The 26,174-nt window shown below is 43.4% G+C and overlaps 1 protein-coding gene across 23 annotated transcripts in view; it reads right to left on the reverse strand.

Annotated features, from left to right (window-relative positions):
* CACNA1C (calcium voltage-gated channel subunit alpha1 C) overlaps nucleotides 1–26,174 on the reverse strand; it is a 357,538-nt gene that overhangs the window by 61,014 nt on the left and 270,350 nt on the right. For all 23 annotated transcript variants that reach the window (XM_085049353.1, XM_085049355.1, XM_085049346.1 and 20 more), the window contains exons 14-28: nucleotides 21,057–21,264; nucleotides 20,151–20,271; nucleotides 18,253–18,367; nucleotides 17,105–17,225; nucleotides 16,911–16,980; nucleotides 13,314–13,446; nucleotides 11,771–11,900; nucleotides 8,578–8,637; nucleotides 5,013–5,119; nucleotides 4,074–4,161; nucleotides 3,504–3,611; nucleotides 3,042–3,094; nucleotides 2,803–2,949; nucleotides 1,715–1,916; nucleotides 1,111–1,269 (exon numbers count right to left, since the gene is read on the reverse strand). In XM_085049353.1, the coding sequence (XP_084905479.1) occupies nucleotides 1,111–1,269; nucleotides 1,715–1,916; nucleotides 2,803–2,949; nucleotides 3,042–3,094; nucleotides 3,504–3,611; nucleotides 4,074–4,161; nucleotides 5,013–5,119; nucleotides 8,578–8,637; nucleotides 11,771–11,900; nucleotides 13,314–13,446; nucleotides 16,911–16,980; nucleotides 17,105–17,225; nucleotides 18,253–18,367; nucleotides 20,151–20,271; nucleotides 21,057–21,264 (1,822 nt within the window). The remainder of the gene's footprint in view (nucleotides 1–1,110; nucleotides 1,270–1,714; nucleotides 1,917–2,802; nucleotides 2,950–3,041; nucleotides 3,095–3,503; nucleotides 3,612–4,073; nucleotides 4,162–5,012; nucleotides 5,120–8,577; nucleotides 8,638–11,770; nucleotides 11,901–13,313; nucleotides 13,447–16,910; nucleotides 16,981–17,104; nucleotides 17,226–18,252; nucleotides 18,368–20,150; nucleotides 20,272–21,056; nucleotides 21,265–26,174) is intronic.

Here is a 26,174-nt window from a genome sequence, read left to right on the forward strand (position 1 = left end):
TTGCACAGCAAGCAGGGGTTTCACTGAGCTGTTCATAATGATACCAAATAATTACACTAAATTCAGGATTCTGCAAAGTACATGAGCAGCTCAAATCATATCTTTCCAATATGCATTATCTTGCATTTGTCAGCTCTGAATTAAATTTGCAATCATGCTGCCCATTCACTTAACTTTATTAAGATCTTATGAAGTTACTCTCCAGCTTCTATTGATTAATTCAAGCAGTGTCTTCTGCAAGTGTTGCCACCTCACTTTTCATATCCCTATTTCCAGATCATTATTCTTGAGACTGATTGCACTGCCTTATTCTAAGGTCACCTTCCAGTTCATGCTACAAGACCCCATTTGTAGTTGCTTAATTTTAATAAACTTCAACCAGCTGGGATGAATTTTCATATTCTGTATTGGCACAGGGTGATTTATTCAAAGAAGTTTCAGTTAAAAAAAAATTAGCTGCAGCTGAAAGCAAGGCCAGGGAAAAATACAATGTTGAGGCATTTTTAAAGTGTCTTGCAACATTTTTCTTGAAAGAAAAATTAGAAAATACTAGAAAAGTTCTTTTCTAGTACTTGCAGGACTCTGCTTAGAAACTTGAATTTTTTACTAGCATGTCCTTTTTTTGCTGTCTGTTATGACATTTGACCCAAATCTGGCCTCAGTATAAACCTCTGAGAAATTTGTCCCTGATTACCTAATTTGCCAAAACATTTACTCTCTACTTTTTAACACAGGAAAGACCCAAATTTAAAATTCAGATCACAGGTGAGTGGCAGTTCCAGGCTTATGGCTGCATTTCATAGAACACAGAACTGAGAAATCACTTGTTAGTGACCACTGAATTGCTCTGTGATATAACAGTGTTTGGGGCTTTTTTCCCTCCATTTGTTTGTTTTTAAGGAGTTAAAACAGAACTGTTGAAAGTGTCAAATATTAGCAGGAAGAGGACAAGAGTCAGATTCCTCATTTTAACTACAGATCATCGCAAATGAACAGAGCACAGTGGTTTCTCCCACATTCTTGTCCCGAAGGTGAAACTAGATCTTTTTACATTTTCCCCACCAAACTCCACCAATCCATCACCTGGAGGTTTTTCCCTTCCTTACTCACTTGCATGGCCAGGCAGATGGTGTTGAGCAGGATCAGCACGAACATCAGGTACTCAAAGTAGGTGGAGTTGACCACATACCACACCTTGTACTGGTACTGGTTTTTGGGGATGTACCTCCGCAGGGGCCGAGCTTTCAGGGCATACTCTACACACTGCCGCTGTGGGAGAGGCAGGGGGACATTTAAAACTCAAATAGCAGGGTGCTCAGCTACCTTCAAATGTAATAAAAACATGTTTCAAGTTTTTTACTGAAGCAATAAAACTTTGGACAAGGATTTCTTTTAGGTCGTAAGGTGAATGTGTATATTCTGCCTGTTAAACAGTTCTATATATGCAATTATTTTGGCCACACACTGCTGTTGTGCTCATCTAATCTCAGTGAAACAAATGGTACAGCAAACATTTTAAAGTAATTGTTGTCCCTTGAGCAAATCTTACAGCAAGATGTTTTTCTACCTGACTCCTGAAAGATGTCAGCAAAGCCAGCTTACATTGTTATCTTGTTGGCAAGCTTCACATGCTCTCCTCTGTATGCATTTATCTATTAAAAGCTTATTGTCAGTGCATTTTCCCCTTCAGTGCCAGCAAGGTGGTGTGAATTACCTGGTTTTTGTCCAGCTCACAGTTCTTGTACTCTTGTTCTCCTTGTTCCTGAAATGTGACGATGACGAAACCAACGAAGATGTTCATCATGAAGAAAGCAATGATGATGATGTAGATAATAAAGAAGATGGAGATCTCAACCCTGTGATTATAGATGGGTCCCACATCCTCCATGTGGGAATCAATGGACCTATACAGCAACCTGAAAGCAAACAGGAGCCAAATGCAGAGAAAATCTGCAATTCCTTGAGGCCTTATAGGTGATGTTATAAAGTTTAACTTTGTGATTTTCTTCTACTGGTATCAAAATTAATTCAGTCAGAGATGTGCAGATTTGCACTGATCTGAGTGCAAATGCTTGCAAAAGAGAAGACCTGGCTCTTACTAACTTCACACATTTGAACCTGTGCAGGGGTGAAATGTTCTCATAATTGAACAAAATCATTCCCTTCAGTTAACAGAAGACAGGAAAGTCCCAGCAGAGTTGTTGGGAACTGAGTTTCGTGGGAAAAGGGGATCCTAGAAGTTACCAGCTGTTAACAGTGCTGTTGGCATCACCTGGTGACACAGCCAGGGTCAGCCCTGACACCCTCCCTGGCCCTGTCACCCTGCCCCAGTGGCTCTGTGGGAGTCCCAAATTCCTGTGGCACACACAGCACAGCCTGGGAATATCCCCAGCCTGCCAGCACTGCAGAGCAGCACTGCTGTGCTCCACATTGCCCTGCTGACTCCGTGGGCAGACCTGAAACCTGGCAACACTGGAAAGTACCTGACATGCATTTTATATTCATTTATACACATGATAATTGTAACAAATACTGGCATCACTGCTACTGCTGGAAATCATCTCCTAAGAACTAGAGACAGTGCTTTGCACTGTGTACAAGCACAGGAACAGAAATTCCTGCAAGCCCTGAGGAACTCACAAAGTACATAACACTACAATGACTGCTGCTACTACTGCTGTATTTAAAGCTCTAGACTTCTTGAATACTTAGAAAGGGAAAGACCATGCTCTGCACTGGAAATTTCTCTTTTGAAATGAATGAGGACATTGCTAGTGCTGCACTGGTCCAAGAAACACTCACTCTGGCCAGCCCTCGAAGGTGGAGACGGTGAAGAGAGCCATCATGGCAGTCAGGACGTTGTCGAAGTCAAACTTGCTGTTCTCCCAGCTGCGGGGCTGAATCATGGGCTGGCTGACCTCCCCGTCCTTGTAGGTGATGTAGTACCCTCTGTGGGGACAGGGGACACCCAGCATGGCAGAGCTGCCCTGCCAGCACGGGGCTGCAGGCAGCAAAGGAGGGATGGGAAAGGTCAGACCCACCTGCACTCTGCCTCTGTCTGCTTGGAGCTGTCAGTGCAGCTGTACAGCTTGCCCTGGGGAAGGAAGAGAGAGCAGTGAAGGTTCCATGTCTGAGAGCAGAAGGGTTAGGGTAGATCATGTAGGGAGGTGTCTGCATTTACTGCTTGGCTATCCACCTCTGCGTTTGCATGTCCTTTTGCAGATGGATTGGGGATTGAGGGTTGCCTGAATCTGAGCAGCACAGAGCACAGGCTTTTGTCTGCTTGCAAAGTACTTCTCTGTGTATGTCATGAGTGCTGCAGAATACTTTTTGTCAGGAGGGTGGTGAAAGGCAGAGAGATGAAAGCAGACTAGAGAGAAGTGAATGAATAACCCCCATGATTATCTGGTGTTTCCTTTCCTCAGGTTTTTCATGCTATTTTTCTCCCCATCCCTTAATACAGCCCAATACAATGGATGAATACATGGATCCCCTGGTTTTACCTTAAACAGCTGAACTCCAATGCAGGCAAACATGAACTGCAGCAGAGTGGTGACAATCACGATGTTTCCGATGGTTCGGATGGCGACAAACACACACTGGACCACGTGCTGAAAAAGGGAAGATAGATGGGAACAAAAGTGACTTGCAGGATTGTTCTCAACTGCTCTGGCTAAAGGGAGGAGCCCAAGACTAAAAATACAAATAATAAAAAGAAAAATTATTTAGCTAATACCTCTTGACTAATGTCTCAGGAAAGGGGAGCTATTTGTTTCATTCCTCACTGTACTTTTAGAAGCAGAAAATGATAGAAAAATACCAGAACTCAGCTCTCTGAAACCTCCCAAACAGCTGGCCACCACCAGTATATAGGAAGAGGTTTTTCTAATAGAGAAAGATTATATTTAGGGTTGTGGGCTCATCTGTAACCCTAAAAACCACATCATCTCTGTGGTGATGTGGCCATCCAGCTGAAAATCCTACTGAAACATTCCTTGAACCACTGCAAAAGTCCTGGTAGCCTGAAATAACCTGAATTTACAGTTTACAGAATGCACTGGGACTTTTCTAACCTTTAGTCCTTTGGCTCTGTTGATGGCCCTCAGTGGTCTAAGGACCCTCAGAACACGCAGGATCTTCACCACATTAATGGCACTGGACCTGGAAAATTAATTATAATAAATATTATTAATAAATATTTAAACAATAATATTGTCAAGTATTATTAATAAATATTCATGATAATAAATATTAATTATAATATTATTATATAATATATATAACATACTAAGAATCTAGTTAGTTCTGCAAGAGAGAAATAGCAGTTCAAAACAGGCACTGTGCCATTCTTAAGACCTTGACTGAAAGCCCAATGGACTTAAAAAATTCTCCTGCTTGACTCAGTGTGCAAGGTATGTGATCTGCTAACTGCAGTGGTAACAGCTGGGAGTTTGTGTCTTATCAGATGTGAAACTAATGAGGAAACTTCCTAGTTGGCACACAGAGTTCCACACAGTCAAGGAAATCTGTAAACTTATTAAGCAAATTAACAGATGAGCCAAAGGAAAGCAGCCTGACAGGAACAGAACAGCTGAAGGTTGTCACAAAACTCTTCAAGTGCTTGATGATCTTCCATTGACCAAGACTGACAACATCTCAGGAAGCAGCAAAACATTATCACCCCCATTTTCCAAGTGGTTATGAGAGGTCAAGGATGGAACCATATGTCACTTGGATACAGTAAATCAAAGCTGAGTGTTATGATTCCCAATACACCAATTTCTTGTTCTCATTTGCTCTTTCTGAACGATTCCCCCCTCCAGGTCAGCAGCATAGCATTTCCCAAATATTGCCTCCCCTCTTGAGGATGAATTTTAATGGTCTGAGAAAAACTCCTCATGAACAACAAACCCATGAGAAAAATCACACCCAGACAAGACAACGAGCCTGAGCCATCCCTCCCAGCCCTACAATCACCCCCAAACTGAGCCATCCAGAAATATCTCACTCACTGGATCCCAAAGGAGATGAGAGACACGCTGACCACCAGCAGGTCCAAGATGTTGAAGTAGTTCCTGCAGAAGGAGCCCTTGTGGAGGAAAGCCCCATACGCTGTCATCTGCAGGAGGCACAAACACACTTTGCCATCAGCAGCTGCTCAGCAGCCAAACCCCCCTGGGGATGCTCAGAGTGCAGCACTGGGGAGGGGGAATTACTTCTAATATGGTAGAGAATTTACCCCCAGACCCCAAAGGAGAAGTTGAGTCCCCATGGAGAGAAAAGAGAGTGAAGAAGACAGCAAGATAACTATGAAAGTGAGGAAAAGATGCACTTAGAGTGCTCTGAGAATGTAACATTTATAATCAGCAAAGCAGCAGAATGACTGTTTGCAAAAACTACTCTTTGCAGTCATATGCTTTTCCCTTTTTCTTCAGTGACAGAGGACACTTGTGTTACATAAAGCCCCCTTTAGGAAAATTGAGTAAAAAATATAAAATAAAATGGGCTTTTCTGTAATGCTTTTCAGTGCTTAGACCAGCTGCAGTGGACAGTTGATCACTCTTCCCTCCAAGAAGGAAAACCAGAATCTCTCAGGGATTTGATGCTTTAGAGCTGAACTGAAGCAACAGGAGAAATTTCTGCTCTCTTCAGCTTGCTCCTTCTGTTCAGATCAATCCCAAATCCCTTTTCCTATCCATCCCAAATCACTTTTACTCTAGATGCAGTTGCATTTTCCCTTTAGTTTTCCTTACAAAGCCCAAGGCTATATTCCCTAAAACAGAGTAATTTCTTTGTGGAGGTAATCATCATGAGCATCCCTGGCAGAGGGAGGGAAATAATTCCATATTTTGCAAGGGAGGCTCTCTGCCCTGCCTGCCTGTGGAGGGGTGTTAATCCCTGCTGGCTTTGAGGAGGATGCCACAGCTCCAGAAGTGGACAAGTGACAATGCAAACAGGAAACTGAGACTGAGCTCTGTTACAGAATGGGACTGGAGGAGTCTGGCAGAGTCAGAGGGTGAGGGGATTGGGGATTTGCATCACCTACCTTTGACATGGTGAGGGATCTAAAGCAGCTGCTCTGAAGGAACCCCAACCCCACAGCTGCTAATGCTCCTTCACTAGGAATTCTCATTCCCATCCAGGAATACAGGCTAAGTTTGTTCCTCTGAATCTCATCTAGGTTTGTGTTTAAAGCAACCCAAGGCAGACACCACGAGCTCAATGATGAGCTACAGCCAGACTCACAGCTGAGAGTGTGAACTGGAAAGTCAAACTGGAGTTTTGTGGCTCCCACCAGTAGCTCAGGATGGCACATTGGCTGGTGGCTTCCAGCCTGTGACAACTTTGTTCAGGGCAGGGTGGAAGGGCACATGCTATATCAGATTATTTTCTTCACCAAACATCCATGACAGCAGGGAACTGACCATCAGTCAGACAGAACTTAGAAGGGGAGGAAGTATAAACTCTGGTCTTGGCTTAGAATTTATACTTATAGACACATTCAGCTGGGGAAAGGAGGAGGGGTTCTTGCCATAACAAAGGTGGTAAAGATGCCCTTTACTGGTTCGATTTTGTATGGCAATCTTGAAAGAAAGACACCATTGAAATCAAGAGGGGAAGCTCTGCTGAGTTTAAATTCTGTACAAACTGTGGTTGTCTCAAGCCTGTGGAGAGATTTTGTTATCTCAGAAGAGACTCTCAGAGAGTCTATAATCTATATTTGCCTCCCATGTGGGGCATTAAACAAGCTACAGCCTTTTAGGACACCAGTTAAAAACCTTGGCAGTCACCTTTTTGTTTCCTTTTTCCATGTTCCCTTTTACCAACATTCCCCAGAATTCAGCTGTTATATCAGCAACATGAGGGCAGATGAAGCTTGTTTCTCTCCAGCCTTGAACACGGCCATTCATTCTTTCTTTTTTTACCATTTACATTAATTTTACTGTTTTGCAAAACATTCTGCCCAATGCCAGGCAGCAGAGAAACATGCACTGTGAAACCAAGCTATTTGTGACTTAAATCCATGGTCATTGCATTCTTCTCACACCTGAACTTAGAGAATATCCAGGGATGTTGTCCCAAACCCACCCAAGGTAACAGGAAGACCTTGGCAAGGCTCAGGTACTGTGCAGGACATTCCCCTGGTGGAAACTGCAGTGGGACAAAGCTCTGCTCCCCCTGAAACCATCAGGAGTGTCACCACTTCCCTCACAGAACAGAATCAGTGAGTCCAAACAGGTGCCTTGAACTGTTGTTTCATTTTTAAATGTCATGTTGGGATATTTTCCTTTTTTTTTTTTGACAGGTTTTTGGATCTGATTGGATCTGTGCACGCTCAGATTTATTGTGTAAACACAGATGCAAACTGCATCATGTCTGCATCTCCCTGGAGAACATTTGGTAATTTTGAGTCACATCAAAAAAAAAAAAAAAGCACATTTCTCTACAGAAACATGCAGGGGCCACCCTGCCTGCCAGCCTTCCATACAGATACTGTTATTAGGGTCTTGAGCTGCAAAATGTGAGCAACTCTAAGGCAATGCCTGCCAGCACTTAGAACTGGCTTGCTGAGAAAAAAAAATACAGCTGCCAAGTGAACCTAGCATTTAGAAAGCCAGAACTTTGCTCAATTACTGTTATTTAAATTATTAGCCTACCAATTTGGGAAAATTAGAGTTAAGAACAAGGCAGCCTATTTTTATTTTCTTCCAAGCTAAAGCATTCTCCTGCACATTCATGGGAAATGGGAAGTTGGGTTTCGATGCAGCAATTTTCCTTGGCAGCTAACTGTCCTTGGTGTTTCAGGGGTTTGTGCTCTTGGTTCTCCCTCTACACCCAAAAAATGAGCTTTTGCACTGTTCTCCCTGCCTGCTGCTTGGCTGTGCACCCTGTGAGCTCACTGAAGTCATCAGCCACCCTTTGGGTTGGTTTCTGCAGAATACAGACTTTTTCTTTGGGTGTAGCCTGTGTGAGAGGTGTGTGCATTCAGAGCTTCTTGCAGGCCAGAAAAATCCTGTTCTGGAAAGACTGGCCAGGGTAGAGGGAGAAATTCATGAGGGGATGGCCTTTTCCTTGGTCCTCTCTTCCATTTCCCAACATTTCATCCTTTCATTGCAATTCCCCTAAAAATCACTGTTTTGCCATAGGCCCTCAATTACAAGTTTGAATATCAACATTTCCCAGGAGATTTTCTTTTAAGCAACTACCAAAACATCAAAATCAAAAGAAAAACAACCCTTTGAGTAGAGATAGTAATGGGATTAAAAAAAAAAAATAAATAAAAAAAAGAGAGAGAGAGAAAGAACGAAAGAAAGAAGGAAAGAAAGGAGAGAAATAAAGAACGAAAAGAAGAAAACAAGTGTATTTCTCAGATTGGTTACCTTAAGAATAATTTCTAATGTAAAGATACTAGTGAAGACATAGTCTGCATTGCCTAGGATCTGAAAAATAAGCACAATTGGGTTAGTGGTACTGAGCGTGACCCAGGAACAAACAGGAGTGTGTGTTAGCAACAGAGAGTGGCAGAAAACTAGAAAGCTTGTGAACAAGTAATGGCAGAGAAGATGGGCACTTTACCTTCAGAGCAATTTCAATGGTGAAAATGACAGTAAAAACTATATCAAAATAAAAGAGAATCTGTAAAAACAAAAGGGGATAGGAGTGGGGAGGGCAGATCAGTGGCTGGTCACTTGAATGGGAAATCACAGTTCAAAATCAAATACAAAAGTTCTTTTCACGAGGGAATGAAGACGACTCTGTGGGGAATGGTTTTGCAACAATGTCCTGGAGAATGCAGTGATTTCCTGGCACAGAGGACAAGAAGCACATTACATGACATTTTTCCTGAGTTACAATCCCATGAGCACTACAGAGGCAAAATAAGGTTTTGGTAGCTGTAGGATTTTTTTTTTTTTTTTTTAAATCTCATAAAGAACATTCAAGGGCTTTCCCAAATAGGATTCCAGACTGAGAATACAAAGCATGCCTGGTCTCTCAGTGGAAAACACGAGATTCCTTCTTATTAACTTCCATTCAATCTTGTCCTATGCATCTCTCAAAGGAAGAAAAGCAAACTGCAAATTCATACTCTTGCTATTTTTTTCCCCCTGTCCTGAATTGCACTGGATTAGGATGAATAACAAAGACTCTGCCAATTGAACAGAATCCCAGCACTTGTATTGCAACCATGATTTGGTCATTCACTGAAGGTGCCTGACTCAGATCTTGCATCTTTCTGTCTGTTTGCATCCTGAATAACATGGTAGCTGAAATGCTCCTCATTCCCAGGAACTCAGAGCTGGTGATGGAGATACCCAGAGCAGGCAGAGAACACCACAAAAAGTGGCCTTGGTGGATCACAGGAGGCAGCAAGGAGCCTGGAAGTGTAAAGGAGAATTCAAAGTAGCAGCATCAGGGTCAGGAATGTCTTTCATTGTCAATCAGTTGACATCCCATAGCAGAAAATGGGAAATTTCTCATTGGCTTATAGGATCAGAATTGAACTCTTTTTGTTTCCAATCTATTTCAACATCCCAAGCCACTTTAGTGCTATCTACATTAAAAATGTTGAACATCAAAAGTATCATGCCCACAGTTTACTGTTGTTTTAACATAATCAAGTTTTAAATCAGAGTTAAATACGGAAGCTGCAGAAAATGGGTAATTTGTGAAATTTAGACCTTTACTGCTAAAACAGTAAAAAACACAACACAGGAAACCTCCCTCTCCCATCCACAGGTGTTTATTGTATCTCAGTGCCCCTGTTCTCACTCAGATTTACAGGTGGCTAAATTCTTACAGCTTGGCATGCAGTGGGGCAGCTGCTGCAGACTCCAGGATTATTTTACATTACACTATTTAAGCATAATCCAAACCTGGATGGATTGGCAGACACTGCATGTCAAATGGGAGGATGTATCACTCACTGCTAGCACACAACTCTAAATTCTCCAGGTCACTGCCCAATTTTTAATTTCAAACTCTTCTCAGGGTTTTCTTGGGCTTTATAAATTTTTGCAGCTTGGAGAATGAAAAAAGGGGGGCAGATCTCAATTTCAACCTACACTGATTTGCATACTGGAAATCTCCTTTTGCCTTGCTGCTTGGTAAGTCCTGACATTGGATAATTTTATCAACAGCAGGATTTTATAACCAGTGGGTCAGATCCATGGTGTGTCCAAGTTTCTCCCTGGCCCTTGATGTCTCTCTGTCCCTGCCTTGCTGCTCTGGGTCACTCTGTGCCATCAGCACCCTGCTCTGCACACTGCTGCTGCTGAGGGAAGGCAGAGGCAGCTCTGTCAGCTTCATTTCAGCTCCATTTCAGCTTTTCTTCCTTCTCCTCCCAGGCCTCTGTGTGGGCACAGGGAAGGACATCACCTCACTGTTCTACTGCCTCAGTGCACAGGCAGAGGAACACAACCATCTCCTCAGTGTCCCCTTGCATGACACATTATAAACATCAGTACCTGCAAAAGTTAAACACAGATTTTCATGCAACATCAACAAAACAATGCTTTGCTTCAAACCTTCAGCTCTTTAATCCAGGACAACCAGCTTTGACTATTTTATTTTTTTTCCCCTCTCATTTAAATCTCTGTCCCACAGATTCTGGGACAGTTTCTGTGGAGTGTCAGGAGCCCATCTGCCAGCTGACATGCTGCAGCACTAATTCCCACTGGAATTCAGCTATCCCTGCATGGTGGGCACACTCACTTGTGCACAAGTGGGCTCTTGGTGGCACAGGCTTGCCTGTATTATTTATTTAGCATCCTCCTTCAGGACAAAATGCAAAACCACTCTGAGATATGCTCAGGAATAAACTTCCATTAACACCTTCTCTGCATGCACATATGTGTTCAAATGCATGCTCAGGCCAGGATATTTCAGGGAACATTAAACCAAGGTTTTATTACTAAACAAGAAAAAACCATCCCACTCTTTAATCCTAGCAGCAAACTCTTCAGGCATCAAGGCACCAAAAAGCCAATGCAGACACCAGAAATCAGAGGTCTTGCATATGTCTGTTGGCTCTTCTGTTTTCTGCAAAGACCCCAGACTAATGGAAACAACCACTGGCAAAGCTAAGGGAGCAATGAACATTTCAAAAGGCAAATAGGAATGATCAGCAAAGAGGGTGAGAATGTATCTCAGTTCTGAATGCTTCCCTCTTCTCCCCCCAGCAGGTGAGGAGAGGAGCACAGCGTATTTTTTGAGGGTTATCTCAAATTTAATGATAGCTTTGCAGCTTGTGTTCAAACAGTCTGATTCTAACCTTGATGACATCAATTTCCCCCGGAGTGACTGCACCAAACTCGAGAATGTTACTCCTGATTTACACCAGGGTGAATGGAATGAAATGAAAATCAGGCCCTGGGCTTTTTAGTTCAAAAGACTGCGTGTGGCAGGAGAACAAATGTTCCAAAGGGAACCTGAAAATCCCTCAGAATTGAATTATCTGTATCCCAGTCAATGTTTCTACAGCTCACTCCTAATGCTTTAATCCCAGGGAACAATAATTTTGCTTCAGCCTCCTGCTCTCCCTTTCCCTACACACACTTCTGAAGTGAACTGGAGGCCACGTTGTGCACTGACTCATGTTTCCTGCAAAACCTAATGATTTCACACACAGCCTACAAAAGGCAGAAACCATGGAACACAGGCACTCCCAAAGCCTCTGCTGCAGCCTTTTCTGCCTTTCCTGGCTTCAGCTCATGGTCTGCTTGCAGCACACTGGAAATCCCCAGCGAGGGGAGGAGGATGGGAAGCATACTTGGTTCCTGAAGGAGAGGTGTCTCACAGGATCCTCAGCTGCCAGGGAGATGCTGCTGAGCAGGATGAAGAACAGGATCAGGTTGGTGAAAATGTTGTCGTTAACGATGCGATGGCAGTGGACACGAAACCTGCAGCAGAGAGGAGAGGAGAGGAGAGGAATGACTTTATCTCTCAAAGAACAGCCAGACCTCAGAAACAACACATTTCCCCCCTCCTCTTGTGCCAGCAGGACAGGAACTCAAGGATTGCTCTGCTTTAGGAGGGAAGCAGCAGAAACAGGATTTAGGGTCCAATGTCCATCTGAGCTGGGACTGGAGTGTCCCTCAGCAGGAGCTATGGGGGATCTGCCTTGCTGACAGGGTGCAGACCTGGCCAAAGGGACATAGGGCAGGCTGGCATTGACAAATGACTTCTGAGAGACATCATACCATGCAGGCTGTGTGCTAAATAAGCCCACTTGGTGCTCTTAGGGGGAAACTAGCAGGTAAAGAGGGAGCAGTGTCCCACCAAACAGCAGCTTGCTTACTGGACACCATCACACCCCCTTCCCCATGCTGGTAGCAGGATGTGAGGGGTTAAACCCCACAACAGCTCACTGCATTATTCTACAGGCACTTCATTAATCTGTTTAGCTCTACTCTTGGCTGTTAAGGCTCCAAGTCCCTATTATAGCAATTTTACAGATCACTGCAGAGGTTAATTTACTTCTTCTACAAATGACAGGGGGTGGGTGGCAAAGCTAGCATTAGATCCATGAGCCCCAGTCCCTCCCTGTCACACATACCCAAGGAGGAGTGGGAAAAAACTCTGAATTCAAGGGTGCAGATGCAGCCCTGCTTCACTCTGGGGCTGTGTTGGGAGGTTGAGTCCCTAAGGGAGATCCTGGAGTACTTGGTGCTGCACAGACCATTGCTGCACCCTTGGAAAGGTAAACTCACCTGTGTCCCAACAGCCCTCCACCCACAGCACTGCCATTGCACCTCTGCTCTGGAAAGGAGCTGTGACAAGGTGAAGCTGCACTGCAGAACCCTTGGGAAAAGCGGGAGAGAAGAATTGTTCTCCCTAGACTCCCCTCAGAGCTATGGACTCTCCTCCTCCTCTCATTTCCTCTTTCATGCTCATTCCTGATGTGCAGCAATGAGCAGAGACACATGAACTCCCTGCTGGGAGTGGATTTTCAGCAGCCCCTAGGACAGGAAGCTGCTACCTCCCACTTGATTGATTGCACGATGGCTCTCCTGCAATTTGGACCTGAATATGTTGGGGAACTCCAATTACTGACTTGCCTCTGAGTCCCTTATTTCTGGAGCTTTCATGGCTTGTGTCTTCAATCAGCCATGAGCTCCCAATGAATATTTCCAAGGCACTCCCTACAGCTGTGGTTTCATGAGGATTTCATGCCTTAAAGGAGAGTTGGTCAAAGGAAGCCTCTGGTATGACCTGGTGAAAGGGAGCTCTGCACCTCGTAGCTTTTGGGGCCCAATATCAAAGGGATATCTGCTGTTCACCTCCTTCTTCCAGCTAAGCAATCTCTCAGGTACCTGTTGTTAGGACTGAAGATGAAGAAAGCACTGGCATCAGGCATGGGCACAGCCTTTTCCTTGAGGTGCAGCTCAGACATTGGGCGAGGTCGAGGGCCAACAGGCATCTCAGGCTCTTCCTCATCTTCCTCTGCTGCAAGAAGCATTTTTTGTCCTTTAATACAACCCATTTTAATGCAAAATACAACCCATGGGGCATTTGTCTCTGTCATAACTAGAGCTAAAAACTAAGCACCATTAAAATAAGATGAAGCTGAAAGTTTGAGGTTCCTTGCCCTTCCTTCCTTCCTTCCAGGCAGTGCTCCTCACCCAGGGCTCACCCTGGCAGACATGGATCTCATCTCTCTGTAAAACCACCAGTGCTGGTAAACCTACAACAGTCCCACAATACTCTCCTCAGATGCTTCACAGTCCCTTCTGCAAAAAACAGTGATAGGATTTTGCTATTTTAAAGATCCAAATCCTCTCACTTAATCAGCAAGACAGCAAAAAAAAAAAAAAATTAAGAAAGGAGCCTGACATGCTAGATACAACTGATTCATCTTCCAGCTACTGCAAAGGAAGAAACTCTAATTAAAAGGTTCATCTTGAGTGCATGAAGGGAGATAAGTTCCAGGAATGTTCCTTCAGTGTGAGGTACTGTAGTTGATCTGGTTACAGGACACATCAGACAGAACAGATCAATCAGCACAGGTCCTGAGCTAGATATCAGAGAGAGGAGAAAAATGCCCTTTTTGAATTCATGCCATCATTACATGCAAATAAGATTCTTTCTTTATACTTCCTGTACCAAGAGTTCAGCTCAAATTTGCCTGATAGATCTCTGCAGAAATGTTTGAGCTGGTACATTGAGTTTGTACTTTTAGTCAGTCTATTTTTTAACAGCTCCATTTTATGTGTAATATACTTTATAATACCCTTTCTACAGGCTTTATTAGTTTAAGAAACATCTTTCAGAAGTGCTTTTTTACACAGGACTTGTAAAATAGGTGTAATGTTAATGCTCATGTTTATGTAATACAACCATATTTTGCACCTTTTATCTACAGGTTTGAGTAGGTTGACAAAGAGTGAGGTAAGCAAATTCTTTTTCTTCTTTAACAGGCCAGAGAACCAATGCCCAGGATCATGTGGGACATTTGAAACTCTTACTTAAGAAGAGTATTCTGGGTCCCTGCTCTGTGCCTTCAATGTGAGATCATTCTTCTTCTTTTACTCAGAGGAATGCTTAAAAATACACTTTTAAATGGAACAATGCCTCTGGAAAATCGACCCTCAGCAGAAGGATCAGCCCCATGAAGACCATAAAGAACATTATTCCTCTCCTCTTCTCATGCCTGCCATCCAGCAAGAAATATATTAATGTCTCTGGGAATGAAATACCTTCAGACTGAAAAACACATTCAGTTCCTCAGCCACAGAGAAAGAACAATGTTCTGCTTTTCACTGAGAGTGTCTGAGGTGCAGCAGAAGGGAAACACTGAGGGCCAAATTCACCAAAAATAACATGATTACAGCCTCATCCCAGGTCACCACCCAAACCATCTCCCTCCACATGGAAGCAGCACAGCTGCTCACATTTCTAGAAGCAAATGTTCTTTGGCTGTGCAGAGAAGCACAACAGGCTCCAGTGCAGCATCAGGGAGAAATTCGATGATTGGGAGGTTTTTTTTACAATACAAAGACCAGAACTCTCGTAAAAGGACATTATTTTGCTTCAAGCTCCCATGAATCATCCCAAGCTTTTACCTTCATCTGACGTTCCGAATTCTTTGTCTATTTCTGTACTAGACTGCAAGACTAGCTCCCTGTCTTCCTATAATAAACATATCATCATAATAATCCTTCTGGTGTACACAAAGCTCTGGCAGAGCCAGTCTGTCCTTCTGAAAAGGAGCTGAGGTGATCTGAGGAGCTGCAAGCACACACAGTGTTCTGGGGCTCAGGAGCAACACTGGGTAGCAGTCAGGAGAGGTTATTGAGAAAACTGGTTTAAGGAGCAGAACTAAATCAGAGAATGAGCAAAGTAGGTTAGGAAAAGCCATCAGTGCTACACAGTGGAAAGTAACCAGTGTGGTGTCCTTTTGCATTTCTAATAGGAGATGGGAGGAAACCTGATAATCCATTCCTATTTTAGGTTGTGCTCAAAAATATGTTAAGCCAGGGATTGGCACCCCAAGGCAGGCATTAGAAGTGTTTGCAGTTACTTTTCTGCACTCTAATTCCATGCATGGCTGCATGACAAAAAAATGTAGATGCAGTTTTCTGTCACATATTTCATACACATGGCTTCCACAACCATCTCTGCACTTTTCCAGCCTCACCTTTGGAAAATTCTCTCTGTTGTGAATCTTCAAACTGTTACTTCATAATGGAGAGAATTCCCCTTCTACCTGTAGCAGGTTTTTATACATTTGAAGCTGTTTCTCCTGCTTTACCTAAGTCAAATGACCAAGGTTCATTCCATCTTATTTCTTGCTACCTGCTGGCATTGTTTTCTCTTCTATACTCCTCCTAATTCAGCCCCACTTCCCTTAACCAGAGCACCCAAAATGGGATTTATTCCAGTGGAGATCTTATCAATGGTGAACACAATGAAGCAATTGCTTAGCATTATTATTAGCTATCAGTGACCAATTCAAAGAAACTCATAACTGGACAAAAGGGTCATGTTTTCCCTGTTTACAAGTCCCACTAGCTTGTCTTTTCAAAGGCAGCAAACTGTTGCTGGCATCTGTCGAGCTTTTATCATAAGATTCAGATCCTTTTCTCAAGGACTGTTACCTAACTAGCTGTCACCTAAGATCCTTTATTTGTGAATTGTTTATTCCTGTCTATGTGTAGAGCCTGGCACTTTCAATTTTATTTAGACCATTTATCCAGGACCTCAGGAGCTCTTTGAATTCTAATGCTGCCCTCCAGCACGCTTCTTGTCCTTCCTAGCTTCGTGTCATCTACAAATGTAATAAGCATATTGCCTCTTCCATCATTCAGGTCATTAACAATGAACTGAACTGAACTCCAGACAGGCTTTTGGGTTGAACAAACTCACTTGGGCTTCACTACTCTCATCTTACAGTCTGATATAATTTCTCTCCCAATATGGTCTCAACTAGACCATATTTTTCTTGTCAGCTTATGAGAACACTATCAGAAATTGTCAGAAGCTGTAGCAAAGTTAAAGAATATGACATCCTTTTCTCCTGTCTACAAGTGTTTTCAGCCCCTTTTAAAAGCAAATAAAGGTGGTTTGATATGGTTTGCTCTTGGCAAATCTGTTTTGGCTGCTAATCATCTCCTTATCTTGCAGTCATATACTTTGTTTAATGCTTTGCTCCAGCACTTTTCCAAGAGTGGAAGTTGAATTGACTAGCTCCAACCCCACCCTCCATTCAGGATCTCTTCAAGAAACACTGCTTAAAGTCCTGAGATTTCTTCAACCAATCTTTCAAGTGTCTGAGAATGAAGTAAATTCAAGCACATCACTCTGTCCCACCAGGAAAGCATTTCCAGCATAGCTGCTCCCACAATTTGGCTTTATGTGCATTGGCAACTGGAGCTTGTGTCAAATGAGGGATACAAGGAGGAGATATTTACCTGGTGCCTCTGTTGTGGGATAAGGACTCTTCTCTTCGTTCTCATTGGGCTGATAATCATCCACATTGATCTGACAGGAATGCAAGGAGAAGCATCAAAGCCTTTATCAGACAAGGCAGACACTTTTCATTCCCTGAGAAACCCAAACTTTTCATGCTGTCACTGCACAGAGTGCTGCTGGCAGCAGACCTTACCTTGGTAGCAGGTGGGGATTCTCCATCAGCAGTGATCGATTTCAGCTCAATTTTCTCCTCCTTTGTCTCTTCCTCCACAGCTGTTTTTTCCATCTCCTGTTTCTTTTCGGGACTAGCAGTCCTAGCAAATGTACGAGATAAAAAACAAAGAGTTACACAGATGGAGAGCTGCTTCCCTTTCAGGAATTCATGTTGTACAGCACACTTCACAAGAACAATCAGCTGGCATCTCCATTCTGAGTTCAGCTTCCACACCAGTGGCTCCACCTTGTCCTCACCTGCAGGCAAAGGCAGAGGCTCTGCTCTATTTTTTATAGTATCCTTAATTTTGCAGCTTTCTCACTGGTGTGTGTGTTTGTGCAAATGCATATTCTAGGTCTGTCAGCAGAGATCTCCTTGCTCACACAATGATAAAGGCATGGACCATTTTCAGCCTGTATTTTGTGAACTTCCAGCTATATTGCCTACAAAAGTTCTGCCCCTCACTGCACCCCTAGAGTGAGGGAAATCTGCTGAGCTGCATGCAGGATGAAGCAGAAAGATGTGCCCAAGAGATCCTCTCCAGGCAGCCTGGAAGACACTGAATTGAAATAACCAGGAAGGAGAGGTTTCCCTGCTGTTGGCAGCTGGGAATGGCAGAAAAGTTCCTCATCCAGCTTGTGCCCCTTAAGTGTCTGCAGAAACACTGAAAGAACTGGCAGGGGAAGAACAGCATGTGGCATCAAAAGAGAAGGAAGCTGCTAAATATCATGGGAATGACAGTCTGAAAATATGCCTCGTGGTCCAGAGCAATTAGAGGATAGAAGGGAAATTCAAATGGGATTGAGATCATTTCCCACTCATCCTCTTCTGGTGGTCTGAAAGCTCATCAGCTGCCCAGCCTTCCTTTCCTCTGCTCACATCACTGCACCTGGGGGGACTCCCAGCCCACAACACTTTCTTGTTGTATGGTTGGAATTCCTTCACATAAAAATATCTATATACAGAATTCCATATATAATTACATTAATCGCATGTCTACAATCTGTACACACAAAATTATATATATTACACATACACACATGTATGTATACACATCATACACATATATATCCACCCTGTGTGTAATTAAACTCACAGGAATGTGTGCAGATAGCAAATGGATTTACCTAGCTAGCTTTTTCCTTTCTTTTTCCTCTTCCTCCTCTTTCTGAGCGGATGTTAAACTCTCAGCATCAGCAAGGTTGTCCACAGCAATGGCCAAAAATACATTCAGCAGGATGTCTGTTTGTGTGCTACTTAAAGAAAATGGGCTTTGAAAACTGCAGAAAAAAAAGATTATACCAAAGGTTTCTTAATTGCAAATTTTTAGCATCCTGTCATCAGATCTCTTGGATTTTCCAAACTTCCATTTCACACAACTGCATATCCATCAAGCACAAACCTACACCTTCCTTCCTTCCACACAGATAACACACTTTGCGGGTTTTCAAAATTTCACAACAGAATGGCTGATATAAAACATCTAAGCCCAGATTTACATTTCAGCTTCCAATTTCCCAGAAGTGTCTCCCTTTGTGCAGAGAATCCCACTGAACATAAGGGGAGCACTGAATGCTTTGCATCTTTTGACAGTTCAGGTTACACGAGTGGATTTTACGGGCAGCAAGCAGCACTCTGATGAGCATTTCTGAGGTTAATTCAGTCTGGACAGTGAGGGGTTGAGCTGACAACTCTGCCATCTCCCAGCAGAGAATCCATGCATGGCCAGTCATGCCCATGGGGCTGAAGGGCAAAGAACCACAACTGTTTTCTTGTCTTACCAGCCAGTGCTCAGATCTCACTTTACACATCTGAACATAAGGTCATTTCATAAATTTCCTGAGTGTAGGTCTTAGTGTACCATGATAACTTTGAAGCAAACCCTGGTTCAAGGCTCAGACTGGAAACACAGACATCTCCCCCTCCCTGGGCTCCAAGGTCTCAAGGCTCCAAAGTCAGCCAGCATGTAGAGCTGGCTCACATTTTCACAAGGAGATCCAAGTTGGAGCTTTTTTTTTAAGCTGTCAAGCCAGATTGCCTACCTTGACCTTCAGCTAAGTGGAATTGCACCACCTCCCTTTGAAGTGAGGGCATGCAGGTCAACTGGAACATCAAATAACAGGGTGAGAGATCTGAATTATGGGCAAAGGCCAGAAGAGCTGGGCTGAGTCTATAAGGTGGCTTTAGGAAGCATCAGTATAAAAAGAAATGTCACCTCTGACACAGGAGGGCCATTTATTAGGGAAGCAGAAACTCAACATGGACAAATTTGGAGCAGCTCTATGTTGTATGCAAATTCCTGTGAAGAGACACTCCCAGCCTCATCTACAATGTGGTTTGTGCCTCCTGAGTGTGCACAGTGCCCTCACTTCACCTGGAGCCACAGAGAACCACAGGTACTCAAGAACAGCACAGGCTGGGAGATAACAGAGCACAAAATTCTGTGTTTGAAGAACACACAGATTGCAGGGACTGAAATGGAACACGGGTCCTGCTAGTTTATACGTGAATTAATATATGATCTCACATAAATCAATTATGTCAAACATATGTTACTCCTATTACAGCATTTGTATATAGCATATTGCAGGTTATATATATTTTTATTCCACATAAGGCTTGGATGGAAGCACACGGAATATATTACTAAAAAAGCAATTAAAGCAAAAATTATGCAGCAAGTACAGTAGGAACACACAGAGATTAGTTTGTGGAGAAGGCAGGAAAGAAAAACCTATGAGACAATTAAGGGGAATGAAAAATAAAAACACTAAACATGTAAAGATACTAAATAAAAACCAGCATGTGGACCTGGCACGTAGTTGTCTCTTACAACTGTTTACATGCCTTATCACCAGCTAAAATTAAACACACTTGTTTAACTTTTGGCAGTGCAAAGCCAAAATTCAGACCCAGGGAAACGGCAAAAACGTGAGGCACGAAATTCACTATTTTCTGACATCAAAAAGTAAACAGTGGTTTTAATTCATCCCCTCTTGCAGCAAAGAGTAGCATCAAAGGATACAGTTTCCACAGATGAAGAGGATGATGAAGTAAATACAGACCAACATTCCTGGAAAAGAGGGGCCGCCATAAGCCATGATCCCATCATACATCACCGAATTCCAGTCCTCCCCAGTCAGGATCTAAATGACACATTCCCACCAATAAGGGATACAGTGTTAGACCACACAGAGCATTGGAAAACCCCATTAACACAAAGATACCCACTGTCCTAGAGAACACCCCCTCCCTCCCCCAGGGTGGAGCTGATGGAAACTCTGGCTGTGTCCATCTAGAACATTAAAAAAAAACCCCTAAAAACAAACAACAGAACAAAGAAAATGCAAAGGCCTGTGCTCAGAGTGTGGGAAAAACCCCAAAGAGATCTCTCCTTGAAGATGATGGCCAATGGCTCTCCTAGAGAACTCTGTTCAAGTCTCCCCACTTGCTCCAAGCATTTCCCTCCTGTTCCTTTTTCCGTTCTGCACAGCCCAAGCACTGCTCATGACCCTCCAGGCCATGGCCCTTCTCCTCACATGCCAGGGAAATCACCATCCTGATGCTCTTGGTGGATTATTCCCACAACTGCAGAGGGCTTGGAGGCCACAGCATTCCTTCTGTGGTGCTGGGAGCAGATTTTGGTTCCCCAGAGCAGGGAGGACAGCAGGGCTGGGATTTGCCAGGGGAATTCTGCCCTGGGCCATGGCAATGGCCACTCTCTTGTCCTGCCCTGCAGAGACCTGCTGGCCTTGCAGCCCTCAGGGGGTTTAGCTTTGATTCCCCACTCTGGGAGGGAATTCCCTGTGCTGACAGCACAACCAGAGCTGGCAGGGTGGTGACCACTCCTGGGCACTGCCAGGCTGCAGGACCTATCTTGCCCCATGAAAACTGAAGGTGTTGTCCCCACAGGGAGCACTCGTGCCCTTACCTGAAACACAGTCAGGAGGGACTGAGGGAAGTTGTCAAATGTGCTCCTCCTGGTCTGCATCTCATCAAAGTTGAACTTGCCCCCAAAGAGCTGCATCCCCAGGAGGGAGAAGATGATGATGAAGAGGAAGAGGAGCAGCAGCAGGGAGGCGATGGAGCGGACTGAATTCAGCAGTGAAGCCACCAGATTGCTCAGGGAGTTCCAATATCTGGGAGAGAAAATAGAAGCAGTTAGAATTCCTCCAATTCCAGACAGGTGCTCTGGGCTGAGCAGGATATCAGCTCAGGCTGCCTCTGTGCAAAGCAGGCATTTCCAAGCAGCCTGTTAGGCAGTGAATCATTGATGTGCTTCCCCAAGATAACGAGACCTACCGCGGCTAATGAGTAATTTTACTACCACACGTGTACAGACACAATTCCCCCACTCCTCACACACACTCAGATTATCACAGCACTCTCCATCTAAGGCTCTGCACATCTCATATCAATATACAGTGATTAGCTCTTGCTGCTTCAGTGAGTTACATTCTAACCAACCTCATTACAACACTCGCAGATGTTACGGCAGCCAGAATACCTCACTCCAGAGAATGGCCTGTGATAGCTAACAGGAACAGATGGGGAAACTGTTTGGATGCAAATACAAACTTGCCCAAAATGTGGTGTGTGTGAGTGTGTGTGTGCTTGGGCTCACTCACAGAGGTTGCTGAGCTTTCTGGGATTGAGAGGAATGAGAAAGATATGAATATATTTACCAGGACCCTAAAAGAGACTCCAGATCTACATTCATCTGGAAGAGCACAACATCACTGGGTTTTTTGGTTATCAAACCTACAATACGTCCTCAAACAGGCTGCAGAACATTTTTAAATGGCTTCATTCAAGAGAGAGGATGGTTAAGGTTTGTTCTCCCAGAGCATTGAGGCTTCTGCCCAGTTCAGACTCATGTATGATGCAGAGAAAAGATCTTCTTGCCCTTGTGGTTCCACTTTGGGGTTCAAAGAGATGCCAGCAGCACGTTTGGTGCAGCATGTGAGTTTGCATTCTTTGCCAGCCTGCAGTAGCCACGAGCTGGAAAGAAGCTTTGGAAGAAATTTCCAAAGAATTCACCACATCACCCATGAAGCAACTTCTACTTTGGTCTTGCATCTGCTCAGTCACTCCTAATCTACTGCTCAGCTAGTCATAACCTCTTCTCTTTCGTGCTCTGAGGCTGCCAGAGCTTTCAGACTGGGCTGAAGATCAGCTGTCATCTCCCAGTTCCCTCATTTTGATGCACATTATCAGCCAGCTTGAGCAGCTTTCCCAGGCCAGCAAGGCAGCAGTGTTTGCCTGTGATCTCCAAGCCTTCCTTCCACCTGCCTTACCACCATGCTTTGAGATTCCAGCAGGGCCAATGTCCTCCAGGCCCTTCTCCCAAAGCCCTGAACTCTGAACATTTCTGTACTCAGAGGACTCTGCATTTCTAGCCATATTTCCCTTGAAGACCAAAGTCCCATGTGAAAATGATGGCAGAATGGTGCTCTGGCTCTTTTGTGGAAACCTGATCCTTCAACTCATCATTTTTTTTCTGAAGGTAGTGTACTCCTTAGAGAAAAGGGTTCTTAAAATCCTAGTTAAATTAATATTTTTTAAATATCAATCTGGAAACAATACTTTTCTTGTCCCATGGAAGAGAGGACTGGCTGAGCAGCCCAATCACTTTAGCAAGGATAGAAATCTGATCTGCACAGGGACATTGCCATGTCCTCTCCAGTTCAGCAGCAGGGTCACCTCCAAGGACTGAACTTCAAAGAGAGCTGTGATGTTTGCTCTCCAGCCCAGCTTCAGCCCTCAGAGAAAACCAAAATGCTTTAAAGTTGAACTGCAATTAAACAGATGAGCAATGAAAAAGTGCAGAGCAAAGGTAAGGGCAAGGGAGCTGTGGGCTCAGTGCCACCAAATATCCCCATGGGATGTGCAATGTAACAGCTCCTTGGGTTTGCAGTTTTCCTTCAGCTCACACACTTTCACACTTTGGGAAGAAAGGAAAGTGACACAGGAGAAGGGAAAAACTCATTCTGATGGAAGCCAAATGAATTCAGCATCCTTACAGCAGAAGTTGAGGGGCTCCAGAATATCTCCAAGCCCTCCAATGTCACATTTTCTGGGTTTTTCTAGCATTACCCTTAAGAAGCATACAGTAAAGCTGTTACACATCTCAACAGTCCCAGTGACTCGATTTAGGCTGAAATACCTTGCTATCTCAGCTCACAACTGTGCAGACTTCTATCAGCTCTGCATTTCCCACAAATGGCTCAATACCTGGGATTTAGGTTCTTATATAAGTATCAAGCTCCAAGCAATTAACTGAGATGGCCTGGTGATAAGATTAGTACTCTTTTATCTGTCTGTTAGTTCTAGATAGAAATACAGCACCATTAGAAAAGTAAATAAACCAATCAGGGAAAAAAAAAAAAAGGTAAAAAGGAAAGGATAAGGAATGTTTGAGTGATTAGGATGTGAAAATAACTGTAGTTTTATCTCAAGGTCCTAGAGCCTGACCTGAGGTTACCATCTGTCACACTGGGTGGCTGCAGAACTAACATGAACCTCCTCAAAGTGAGATCTGGGATTGCTCAGTGAAACAAAAGGTTTTTAAATCAGCAATGGTTGAAGCCCAGACAAAGAAATGTCTCACTGCTTCACCCCCTCTGCTGAACACCTCACTACAAAGGGAAAACCAGCCCTGGGTGCTGATGGATCAGGAGGGTTTGGACCAGGCAGCTTTTAATGGGAAGTGTGAGGGAAAGCAGTGCTGCTGCCTCAGACTCACAGGGAAGTGAATGTGACTCTTCCTAGCTGCCAGGGCAGACTCCAGGCTCTGGAGTGCCAGGGAATGAGGCTCTGCAGAGTGAGAAGGATTGTGATCCCTGCTTCCAAATGGAGAAGTTCAATGGTTTGTTCTACATCTCACACAATAATCTACTGCAGAATTGGATTAGAACTTCATGTGTTTTGCTCTCTCCCCTCTCCCCTCCACTGTACCTTTATGACCACAGCAGTGGCAATCACAGATGCAGAGCTTCAAACAGCAGCAACAGCTGGAGCCTCACTGCTGGAAAGCTTCCCACCCTGCTCATCCAATATAAAACCACTTGGACAGTGACTTCTGACAGAAGGTACAATAAAAAGGGCACCCTGTCTCACCCTGCAGTTAACAGTGAATTACCTAGCGGCAGGATTAGGTGTAAAACATCAGATTTCTGTATGCTGCTGCAAATTATTTTATTTATTTTTAAATATAATGCACTATAATACTTATAAAGCAGTAAAGGATTATTTATAACGAGAAAATAATCTGTCTTCTCACAGCAAAGTCAGACCTTCTGCACAGCACTTTAAAAATTAGGGAAAATAAAACAAACAGATTATGTTGTCTGCTTGTCTAATGTATTTCTAATTTCATAAGAAATGTTTGCTCTTGAAATTCTAAATGGTGTTTCTAAAATGATGCATTGTTCATCTGATGATGTCTTTATTTCTTTCTATTCTATCATGGAGCTCTATTTGTGTTTCTTGTAGAATTGTATCATCTTGGCGACCCAGAATTTGTTTCTGCATGGTGTTTACCATGGAAAATCCATACAAATGTATAAAGAATAATCTACCTACTGATAAATTCTCACCAGAGTAATTTTCCTGCTTTGTGCCTCTTTAATGCTCTAGATTATCATCATTCTCACCTCCACTGAATGTCCCCATTTGCTCATGAATGCATGTTTGATATCAAACACAACACTGTCACTTCTCCTACCCCTCCCAGTTTTCTGTGGACTTCATAATAAAAATCAGAATATACACAGAAAATATACAGAAAATATCTTTCTGTATTACCATTGCACTCAGGTGGGTTATTTCACCAGCACTGATAATGTCATTAATAAATCCTCGTTGTATTTAGTGTGAACGATAGAAAAATTTGTAATTTACTGGAGAACATGAAGGTAAAAGTTTTGCTTTAGTGCCAAACTATTCTCTCCTGCAGTAAGGCATGAGTGAGCCTAAAATACTACTTTGGAGGCTCATGTTAGGGCTTTCCACATGAGGGTGAACTTCACCCACAGAGGGAAGAATTATGAAGAAAATTATGAATAATTACAAAACATATAAATTTGAAACGACTGCAGCCTACCTGTCAATATTTTAGGAACAGGAAAAAAAGAAAAATCTGATTAATACATTATGCATCATGAGCTCTTCCTTAGCTCTGTACTTTACACACAGACCCAAGCACAAATTGCAGGAGACACATTCCAGGTAACACTTTTTCCCATTAAAAATTGTACTTTAACTGTGCTGCAGAATGGAGGCAAATACACCTAATCCTACTGCTGATTGGTTCCATCATACCATCTCTGCCAGAAGCTTTAGGAATATTTAACCACTCTACTAGCTCAGGCTTTCTAACTATTAATGATATTCTCTCAGAGTTTGCCTTTCTATTAGAGAATTCTCTTAGCTAGCTTATATATTTTGTGTGGGAGAGGAGACAAGTCTTGAAAAAACAATGACCTCTCCAGGATGCTATGCTGCAGCTCATGGTTTTAGTGCTTTTATAGCTGCTGGGATGTTGCCCTGGGTGTATCTGATTACCCAGAGCCTGAAACAGCTACTGGTTTCCCCAGAAACCAGACCAGGGACTTGGTGATGGATAGATTTCAGACCCAAAGATCCAGGAAAAACAGTCCCCAGACCAGAGATCCCCACTATTTCTGAAAGGGCAAAGGTGCCTGGCTTGCTGGAAGCTTGTTAGCTGAACGTTTTCCTCTCTGCTAAGATCACAAAGTTAAACAGACCTCTTTTTTTTCCTCCTTTTGAAATAGTTGTAGGCTTTCTTTGGCCTCTCTCTCTGAGACTGTAAACTGATTTTCTGTCTCTGCCATCTGACCCTGAAACAAATCCATCCTGCCAGAGATCTGAGGCTTTAAGGGCAAATCTTGTATGATGTGCAAGTTCAAGCCTGTTGGTTTTGGTTTGTTTTTTTTTTTCTTTCTTCCAGTTTTGGTCTTGTTTTCCTCATGTCTTGTGTTTTCTGTCTCAAGTTTGTCAGAAATTTCCTTTGGGGGGTGGTGTTACA

This window comes from Lichenostomus cassidix, chromosome 1Ab, assembly GCF_008360975.1.
Source record: "Lichenostomus cassidix isolate B80296 chromosome 1Ab, HeHo_3.0, whole genome shotgun sequence".
In the NCBI taxonomy this organism is placed as follows: Eukaryota; Metazoa; Chordata; class Aves; order Passeriformes; family Meliphagidae; genus Lichenostomus; species Lichenostomus cassidix.